This window comes from Solanum tuberosum, unplaced genomic scaffold, assembly GCF_000226075.1.
Source record: "Solanum tuberosum cultivar DM 1-3 516 R44 unplaced genomic scaffold, SolTub_3.0 scf00221, whole genome shotgun sequence".
Taxonomy (NCBI): Eukaryota; Viridiplantae; Streptophyta; class Magnoliopsida; order Solanales; family Solanaceae; genus Solanum; species Solanum tuberosum.
Genome location: NW_006239151.1, coordinates 1,027,252 through 1,038,341, shown reverse-complemented (window position 1 = coordinate 1,038,341; position 11,090 = coordinate 1,027,252). Strand labels below are relative to the sequence as shown.

Sequence of the window (11,090 nt, the reverse complement as noted above, 5' to 3'; positions counted from 1 at the left end):
GTACAATTTACAGTAGGCTAGCATTTAAGACCCTAGCTTGGGAAATTTTAAGTGAAGACCACGGACATTCAGACGGACCATGGTCTCTTTAACGGTCCGTGGTGATGTTCGTGATGCAACTTCCAGTGTGATGGCTTTGAAGACCCAAACTTAGCGAGTTCTAAGTGAAGGCCACGGACACCCAGATAGACCGTGGTCTCTTCAATGGTACGTGGTGTTGTTCGTGATGCAATTTCCAGTGTGATGACATTGAAGACCCAAACTTGGGGAGTTCCAAGTGAAGACCACGGAGACCCATACGGACTGTGGTCTCTTTAACGGTCCGTGGTGTTTTCTGTGATGTAATTTCCAGTGTGCAGGCATTGAAGACCCAAGTTGGGGAGTTCTAAGTGAAGACCACGAAGGGCTGCATGGATCGTGAAGCCCTTGACGAACCGTGGTAGCATCCGTGAGGTGTCCGGTAGTTCAGTTCTATTTCGAGTAGGACTCTTTTTGAAACATTTTATTTGAATTAATTAGGTCATTTTTCTTTTTATCTTGTCTGACCTTGAACGACGATCAAGTTTCCATTATTCTTTGTTTTGGTTTTTGATTTGAACATTGAATCAAGTTCGAAGTTTGGATTTCCGATTCTTGAATTATAAAACTAGCTTATTGATTTGCTTATTATCGTAAGTACTTTCTCAACATGTTTTCATTTTATATTTTTGAATGCTTACGTGAAATCATGAGTGGCTAAATACCACAACTGGGATTGTGGGATCTATGACGTGAATCGAAGTGTAATTCCGTAAAATGAGTGATAGGCGATTTATGTTAGCAACTTAGAATCTAGCTTTCATTCTTCACATATTCTGATGAGTGCACGTATTGGAGTGAGCCTGTATCTATTATTTGTTCGAGAGGAAAATAATAGTTAGGAAAAAGCTAAATTAACTGGAAGAAATGGAGTCAAAGTTTGAGTTCGAGAGAAAAGAACTTTAACACCATTGTAAACGAGGGTAAAGCTAGTAACACTCTGGGACCGAGAGGACTTGAGTGAACATTATCTGATTAGACTGAGAAGTATCAGATATATCTAACTCATTGTATTTTGTTGAGATAAATTTCCTGAAACTCAACTACGGAAAAACATTAGGTGTAACGTTATGGGAAACACAATCCTAGTTTCTTTTAATCATCGAAACAACTTGAGAACTGGAAACTCTGTTAATTGTTAATATGGATTTTTATGACAAATCTTAGTTACTAGAACATTACAACTAAACCCATTTTACTTTCAGTAATTGTGTCTTTAGGAAATAATAACGACATATGTGTAAAACGCGACAGTGAAATCATTTCTGTAAAGAAATTCTCTGTGGGAACGACCTCAACTCACGTTGAGTTCTGCAAATTGACTTTGACCGGTTATATCTCTTAATTGAGGTGTAAGTTTGGACGTATCAAATTTTGGCGCCGCTGCCGGGGAATTTCAATTCAGAAGTGTTTTACTAGCTTTTATTCTAGGTTTAGTTAGATTTCCTAATTTTACATCTAGTTCTTTGTCTATGTCTCTTTCAGGTGAGTACAACTGTGTATTCCAAATACCAGAAGTAAGAGAGCCCCATTAGTCCCATACGATCCAGAACTCCGGAAAACAATCCGCAAAATGGTGAACGCACAAGAACTTGAGGAGCAGAGATAGAGATTTGGATTGGAAGCTGAAACCATTGTAGGAGGTATTCAGCCGAATGTTGTGAACAACCCACCTAGGGTAGTGGATGAAAGCATAGCAGTGGATGGAATCATTCCTCCCCACCGCCAACTAATAGCTCCAAGAGGTAGAGCACAACATCCAGCTCATATGATGTATGAAGAGGATGACTTAGACTTGGACGGAGCTGGAGCAACTGGAGCGATAGTGTTACCTGCACTACCTCCAGGTGTTAAATTCACATTCACCAGTACTATGATTCAACTGTTGAATCTGAAAGGAATGTTCAAGGGTGCAGCTGGTGATGATGCTATCTCAACTTTCAGGCGATATGCAAATCGCAAGAAATTCCTGGGGTTAGCCAAACAACAATGAGACTGAGATTTTTCCCATTGTCTCTTACTGGAGAGGCAACAAATTGGTTGAATGAGATGCCTGATGACTCAATCAGGACTTGGACTGAACGGAAGGAAGCTTTCCTAGAACGATTCTTTGCGGATTCAAAAGAGTTGCAGATGAAAGATGAGATAAGTGCCCATAAGCAGCTACCAAGAGAAGCGATGCATGACACTTGGTGGAGACTCAGCCAAAAGCTGAAGAAGTGCCCAAACCATGGTCTCACTGAGAGACATCTAAAACATGCTTCCTGTAGATATTTGAATTATGTTACTAAACCTGTTGTTGATGCAGTGTGTGGAGGATCATTTATGAAGAAGACATTCTCAGAGAGCATGCAAATATTGGACGAAGTGTAAACGAATAACAGATCATGGTACACCAGGGATGCAGAAGTAGGAGATCTTGGGTACAAATTTGAGCTTTCAGCTAAACAACGGAAAAGAGAAGAAGAAAAGCATCAGGACATGGCACACATGAGGACCCAAATAGATCTACTTACGAAGAATATTGTCTCAAAGTATGAAAAGTTAAATGTTGTGGTACAGCCAAACAAGTATGAAGATCAGAATATCGATCTAGACGAGGAGGCTAATTACCTGGGCAACCAAGGTGGTTTCTGGAATTATAACTCAGGAAACCAAGGTTACAATTCTGGAAATGCAGGTCAGAACTACTCAAGGGAAAGATAGTATGATAGGCCGCCAAACAGAGATTAAGGAAATTGGTAGAACAGAGATGGGTATAGAAATTATCGCAGTGGTGTGTATGACCCCCCAGGTAATAGTGACCGGGCAAGTGGTAGTTCCAGTGGGTCTAAGCTGGAAGACATGTTGTCCAAGGTGCTCAAAAAAGTTGAATCATCTGATGCAGGGGTGAAGGAATTGAAAGGTGATTTCTCCAGTATGGGTCAACGGGTAGACTCTCACACCACCTCCATCAAGAAAATTGAGCAACAATTGGGGCAAATTTCAGCCTTATTAAATTAGAGGAAGAATGGGTCACTACCAAGTGACACGATCCAAAATCATAATAAGGACGGGCATTGAATGGCCATCGTCACCAAGAGTGGTAAGATTCTTAATGACCTAATTTCTGTAGGTACTAAACGTGAGCAGCTGTTGGAGCAAGCTGGAAGAGAGGAGGATGAAGCTGAACAAGTAGATGACTTGGAGGATGCTCAACCAATAGCAAAACTAGTAGGAGAAATAGAAAAAGAGGTTGAGGGAACTATGCCTCTTCAACAAATACCAAGACCACCTCCTCATTTCCCCCAATGGCTTAAAAAAAAAGTCGAAGATGGGAAATTTGTGAAGTTCATCACAATGTTGCGACAGCTGTCAGTAAACATAACCTTGGTGAAAGCCCCTGAGTAAATGCCAGGATATGTCAAGTTCATGAAAGACTTGGTTACAAAGAAGAAAGCTGTAAGTATTGATTTGACTAACCATGTTCATCACTGCAGTGCTATTGCTACCAGGTCTCTAATACAGAAGGAGGAGGATCGATGTGCATTCACCATACGATACACTATCAGATCAATCAAATTTGCAAAGGCCTTGTGTGACTTAAGGGCTAGTATAAACTTGATACCGCTAGCCATCTACCAGCACCTTAGGTTACGAGTTCCAAAACTCACAACCATGAGGTTGATGATGGCAGATAGGTCAGTTAAACGACCTGTGGGCATCCTATGTGATGTGCTCGTAAAGGTGGACACATTCATCTTTCCGACAGACTTTGTGATCTTGGATTGCGAAGTGGATTTTGAGGTTCCCATAATTTTGGGAAGACCATTTCTAGACACAAGACGAGCATTGGTAGATGTTGAGAAAGGAGAACTGAAGTTCAGACTCAACAAAGAAGAGGTAATGTTTAATATTTGTAGGTCAATAAAATAGCCACATGACATGAATATGGTGTCTACGATAGAGTTTTTGATGTAGAAGAGATATGAGCAACAATTGAGGAGATGATGGCTGTTGAAACATTAGCAGTCGCGTTGATGAACTTTGGGGCTGATTTTCGGTCTGATTATGTAGAGATCATGAATGCTTTGTAGGGAATGGGAGCACACTTTTATGCTCCAAAGAAATTGGACTTGGATTTAAAAAATAGGCCAAGTCCTCCAGCAAAACTATCTATTGAGTAGCCACCTATGTAGGAAATGAAACAGTTACCCAGCCACCTGAGGTATGTATTTTCGGGCACTAACAACACTTTACTTGTGATTTTGGCTACAGATTTGAATGATGAACAGGTCCAAGTTGTGATCAATACGTTAATAAAGTACAAAAGAGCTATCGGGTGGACCATTGCTGATATCATCGGGGTACCTCTGGGTATATGCACACATAAGATCCAACTTGAGGAGGACTGCAGCCCAAGCATTAAACACCAGCGGAGGTTAAACCCACCTATGCAAGAGGTGGTCAAAAAAGAGATCATCAAGTGGTTAGATGCTGGGATGGTGTACCCCATTTCTGATAGTCACTAGGTCAGCCCAGTGCAATGTGTTTTAAAAAATGGTGGTATGACTGTGGTAGTGAACGTAAAGAATGAGTTGGTCCAGCAGAGACCAGTCACTAGATGGTGAGTGTGCATGGACTACATGAAGCTGAACAAGTGGACCTTGAAGGATCACTTCCCGATGCCTTTCATGAACCATATTCTTGACATGTTGGCTGGAAAAGGGTGGTACTGCTTCTTAGCTTGATACTCTAGCTACAACAAGATATCAATTGCTCCTGAAGATCAGGAAATGACTACCTTTACATGTCCTTATGGCACCTTTGCATTTACACGCATGCCATTTGGACTATGTAATGCACCAACAACTTTTCAGAGGTGTATAATCTCTATTTTTTCGGACATGGTGGAGGACACTCTTGAGGTCTTCATGATGACTTTTCAGTGGTATGTGACACCTTTGATTACTGTTTGCTTAATCTTAGCAGGGCCCTACAGTGATGTGAGGAGGCCAACCTAGTGCTGAAATGGGAGAAGTGCCATTTCATGGTCAAGGAAGGCATAGTCCTTGGGCACAAGGTGTCACAAAAATGGGATAGAGGTCGACAAGGCCAAAATTGAGGTGATTGAAAAGTTGCCTCCACCTATTTGTGTGAAGGGTGTTCGAAGTTTCTTAGGACATGTCAGATTTTATAGGTGTTTCATCAAGGACTTCTAAAAAATTGCACACCCCATGTGCAAGCTTTTGGAGAAGGAGATGAGGTTCATTTTTGATGAGGCATATCTTAGAGCCTTTGAATGCCTAAAGGAGAAGCCAATTTCTTCCCCAGTGATCATTGGACCAGATTGGGCTGAGCCATTTGAGGTAATGTATGGTGCCAGTAGTACTGCTTTAGGAGTTGTGTTGGGGCAGAAGCGCAACAAGATGTTCAATCCGATTTACTATGCTAGTAAGTAACTAAATGGAGCACAACAAAATTACACAGTTACTTAACATGAACTATTGGATGTGGTGTATGCTTTCGAGAAATTCAGAGCTTACTTGTTGGGTACTAGAGTGATAGTCCATACGGATCATGCAGCTCTGAGATACCTCATGGAAAAGAAAGATGCCAAGCCAAGGTTAATCAGCTAGGTATTACTTCTTCAGGGGTTTGATTTTGAAGTCAAGGATATGAGAGGTTGTGAGAACAAGGTGGCTGATCACCTGTCTAGGTTGGAGGCTGAAAAGAAAGAGGAATGTGAGCAAGAAATCAATGATGCATTCCCGGATGAGCAGGTATTGGTTGCAATTCTTATTCCTTGGCTTGCTGATTTTGCTAATGTTCTTGTTAGTGATTTGATGCCCGGGGGGCTGACATTTCAGCAAAGGAAGAGGTTCCCGCATAATGTGGGTAAGTATTTCTGGGATGAACCTTACTTGTACAGGGTGTGTGCTGATAATATCATTAGGCGATGCGTCCTTGAACCTGAGATGTTGCACATTCTAGAGGCATGTCACTCCTCTCCGGTAGGTGGCCATCATGGAGGTGCTTGAGCAGCCCACAAGATACTTCAGTGTGGGTACTACTGGCCTACAATTCATCAGGATTAGATAGACATAGTAAGGAGTTGTGATGTGTGCCAGCGGCAAAAATCCATCTCTCGGTGCAATGAGTTACCCATGACACCTATTCTGGAGGTGGAGCTATTTAATGTGTGGGGAGTCAATTTCATGGGCCTATTTGTGAGCTCCTATGGGCAGAAGTACATATTGGTAGTAGTGGACTATGTGTCCAAATGGGTTGAAACAGTTGCTTTGCCTGAGAATGATAGCAAGAGTGTTGCTGGTTTTCTGAAAAAGAATATATTCTCAAGGTTCGGCACACCCAGAGATATCATTAGTGATGGCGGTTCCCATTTCTGCAACAAGGTATTTAGTGAACTTCTGGCCAAATATGGTGTTAAACAACACAAGGTGGCAACTCCTTATCATCCACATACCAATGGCCAAGTGGAGGTGTCAAATAGAGAGATTAAGGTGATTTTGGCTAAAACAGTAAATACCAACATGAGAGATTGGGCATGAAAGTTAGATGATGCTCTATGGGAATATCGGACAGCTTTCAAGACGCCTATTGGTATGTCTCTGTATCAATTGGTGTTTGGAAATGCATGTCATTTGTCGGTTGAGCTTGAGCATAAAACACTCTAGGCTTTAAAGAAGCTGAATCTAAGTTGGAGCGAAACAACAAACCTGAGACTGGATTAGATTAATAAGATGGATGAGTACCGTTTGAGAGCGTATGGGAGGTCTGCACTATACAAGGAGAGGATAAAGTTGTATCATGATAAGCATATTGAGAAGAGAACATTCTCTCCTGGTGACTTGGTGTTACTTTTCAAATCTAGACTTCGTCTGTTTTGTAAGAAGCTGAGATCCAAATGGTCTAGGCCTTTTAAGGTAACTCAGGTGTTTTAGTCGAGTACTATTGAGCTTGAGAACGACAAGGGTGAGAGGTTCAAGGCAAATGGTCAGCGAATCAAGGCATACTTGGTTGTTCCAGAAGAAGTAAAGATTATGGAAGAATATAAACTTGATGAAGTCTGAGTAATCAACTAACTTGCATCGCGCCGCGACGTTAAATTGTGCGCTTTTTGGGAGGCAACCCAAGATTTTATTTGTAATAGGTTGTTTACTTTTCCTCAATTTTTTCCTTGTTTTTATAGTTTCATTGTGTGTTGATGTGTGCAGGAAGGATTTGGGTGAAGAATTGCAGGTACTGGGTGCAGACAGTTCTTCATTAGCAACCCCACAGGCCGAGGTGTCCTTCACGGGCAACTTCACGACCCTTCAATCTCAGCACCAACAGAAGGAAGCTACTGGAAATTGCACGAAAAGGGTTCACAGAAGGGTTCACGGTTCGTCAAGGCTTTTACGGACCGTCTAGTCTCTCGTGAATCCCAGGTAAGCATTCTGTCCCAAGACATTTCCACGAACCACTGTACGGACCATGGTGACCTTCACGGGCACTTTCACGGTCGGTCATCCACAACCCAGTATTGGCAGTAAACCGACCTGATCAGCGCATGAAAAAAAATTGAAATTAAAACGTATATGTGCTTCCTAAGCGCCAAAATTCAGGGTTTTCCTCTTATTTTCTCTTCTCTAACGGTTCTTAAAGAGTTAAAAATGGTTCCCATCATCCATCAATCCTTAATTCATCAAAGAATCGAAGCCCTAATCCTAAGTTGTCAAGAATCTCAAGTCGTGTTCATTGATTCTTTTTTGTGAGTGAAATTTTCTTCTAAATTCCAAGTAAGTTCTCTTATCACTTGCTATAAGTTTGATCTTGTCTAAAAGTGAGTTAGAATTACTTTGACCTAGTCGAATTTCGCATGATCATGTGATGAACAAGCTATGTTAATGTGAACCGGTAGTGGATTTTGTCTAATTTGGGTGTAATCTCATGTGGGGTGGTTAAATTTGTGTAGAAATAGTGTTGATGTGTGGGTATGTGTATTTTGTATAAGTATCACGTTTTTTTGCAATTTTGCTTGATGAATGTCCATGAAGTAGTAGTCACGTTGTGCTTTTGTGCTAAATGAATGGGGGTTAGGTGCTGTCGACCTGTGGTGAAATTGGGGGAGACAATGGTTGGATGAATGGTCAAGTGTAAGATCATGAGAGGCTTCACGGACCGTTGAAGCCACCACAAGCCGTGAAACCACTCGTGGACCACACTTGAATTCCATCCACCCAGTAGATAGGTTCACGAGCATCATCACGAACCATGGTTCACTCCACGGGCCATGCAACCGTTCGTGAACAATACTTGGTTACACCACTGTTGCACACTGATTATGTTATCAATTCACGAGAGGTTTTACGGACCGTGGTACCTACCACGGCCTATGTGAGCTCCCGTATAGTTGACTAATTTTTTATAGTTTACCTTCTGTACTTTTATTCTTGTTTCGTCTTTTGATTCAGTGGACCTTCCCAATGATAGATTAGGTGATGACATTCTTAAGGCAATGAGTCACAATGTAATTACACAGGGGAAGTCTGAGTACCCGATAGTATGTCATTTCACTAATTTGGTTATTAATGGGTGTTTACATTGTTCAGGTACTATGGCACCCCGAAAAAAGAACACAGCTCCACATTCCTCACTTACTGCTTCACAATCTGAAGGCGATCATACTCAGGAATCTAGTAGTTCGGAGGTACAGATAAATTTTACACTGGAGGTTCACCCACCTCGAGGTACTAGATCCAGAATAGCGAGGGCAATTCTCGAGGACACTCATCTCCAGTCTGAAGAGGGAGGTAGTAGTTTCGGTAGCTGTGAAAAATTGGGAAGTGGATCCAGTGTTGGTTCAGTTAGCCAGTCTGATGATGGTTAGGGAGGCAGTGTAGAGTCCGAAGGTGGCTCACAGGAAGATGCTACTACATCTCCACCTGCAGTAGTACCGGAGGCTGACATTGGAGCTCAGACAAAGACATGTGCAGTAGAGGGGGATGATGAGGTAACTCAAGACGATACAATGGTCCAGTATGTTAGCCTCTGCGAATTTGACCCAGTATTGCGACAACAACTAATTGACTGTTTCAGATCCATGTGGATGATAAACAGGTCAGAAGATTTCTTCGAACATGGAATCGTGAAAAAGTCGGTGGGATTTAGAAAGAGACCACTCATGCTTGAGACTAGGGCAGTGATGGCGGATATCTAGGCACTTTCAGAGATTTATAGATTGTTCCAGAGATTTATAGATTGTATGCCCCTGGGGAATACACCGGCCATCTACCTTGAGAGTTCTATGCTATCTACGCCACCACACTAATGAACATTGCTGCGGAGACTGAAACAACAAAGAGAGTACATAAGACATTTGCAGCCACATTGGCTCTTTTAGACAGAGATTTATAGATTGCATTTGATAGTAGATTCTGTTAGCTGATAATTCACAGGCATAAGCATGATCAACTGTGAATAATGAGATGTCATATATTGATCCTTGCTTGTTAGATTCATCATTTTGGATGCAAATTGTAGTAGAGATGGCTGCTGCGTAAGTTCAAAAGTGTTCAAATTTTTTGAGGACTGAATGTATTGTTTTCTCATCACTTGAGGACAAGAAATGGTTCTAAGTTGAAGGTGTTGATGTGCCGCGAAATCTTGGCACATTTGATGCTCGAAAACTAAGAATTGATACTCTAATTGAGTGTATTTATGTGGATCTAATGTGTTTGGTAGTGTTTGTACATGTGAAACAAGTTGAAGGGAAAGAAGATGGAAATGATGAAACCTGAAATCTTAGTGCTGACAAATCAAGTGAAGATCACGGATGCCTTTACGGGTCATGAAGATCTAGACGGATAGTGATAACATCCGTGGTACAATTTCCAGTAGGCTAGCATGAAGACCCTAACTTGGGAAATTTTAAGTGAAGATCACGGACACCCAGACGGACCGTGGTCTCTTTTTAACGGTCTGTGGTGATGTCCATGATGCAACTTCCAGTATGCTGGCTTTGAAGACCCAAACTTGGGGAGTTCTAAGTGAAGGTCACGGACACCTTGACGGACCGTGGTCTCTTCAAAGGTCCGTGGTGTTGTCCGTGATGCAATTTCCAGTGTGATGACATTGAAGACCCAGACTTAGGGAGTTCCAAGTGAAGACCATGGACACCCAGACGGACGGTGGTCTCTTTAACGGTCTGTGATGTAATTTCCAGTGTGCAGGCATTGAAGACCTAGGTTGGCGAGCTCTAAGTGAATACCCCGAAGGGCTTCACGGACCATGAAGCCCTTGACGAACCATGGTAGCATATGTGAGGTGTCCGATAGTTAAGTTCTATTTCGAGTAGGACTCTTTTTGAAACGTTTTATTTGACTTAATTAGGTCGTTTATGTTTTTATCTTGTCTGACCTTGAACGACGAACAAGTTTACATTATTATTAATTTTGGTTTTCAATTTGAACATTAAATCAAGTTCGAAGTTTGGATTTCCGGTTCTTGAAATATCAAAGTAGCTTATTGATTTGCTTATTCTCGTAAGTACTTTCTCAACATGTTTTCATATTATATTTCTGAATGTTTATGTGAAATCATGAGTGGCTAAATACCACAATTGGGATTGTGGGATCTATGATGTGAATCGAAGTGTAATTTTGTAAAACAAGTGATAGGCAATTTATGTTTGGAACTTAGAATCTAGCTCTCATTATTCACGTATTCTGATGAGTGCACGCGTTGGAGTGAGCCTGTATATATTATTTTTTTGAGAGAAAAATAATAGTTAGGAAAATTCTAAATTAACTGGAAGAAATGGAGTCAAAGTTTGAGTTCGAGAGAAAAGACTTTAACACCACTGTGAACGAGGGTAAAACTAGTAACACTCTGGGACCGAGAAGACTTCAGTGAACATTATCTGATTAGGCTGAGAAGTATTAGATATATCTAACTTGTCTATTTTTTGTAGAGATAAATTGCCTGAAACTCAACTACGGAAGAACATTAGGTGTAACATTATGGGGAAC

At 41.4% G+C, this 11,090-nt stretch overlaps 1 protein-coding gene across 1 annotated transcript; it reads left to right on the top strand.

Moving 5' to 3' along the window:
- The first annotated feature begins 5,294 nt into the window (after window positions 1-5,294).
- LOC107062428 (uncharacterized) lies at window positions 5,295-6,629 on the top strand. The gene is made up of 3 exons (XM_015313071.1): window positions 5,295-5,511; window positions 5,728-6,071; window positions 6,189-6,629. Exons 1-3 carry the CDS (start codon window positions 5,295-5,297, stop codon window positions 6,627-6,629), a joined length of 1,002 nt encoding a protein of 333 aa, XP_015168557.1.
- Window positions 6,630-11,090: the final 4,461 nt, after the last annotated feature.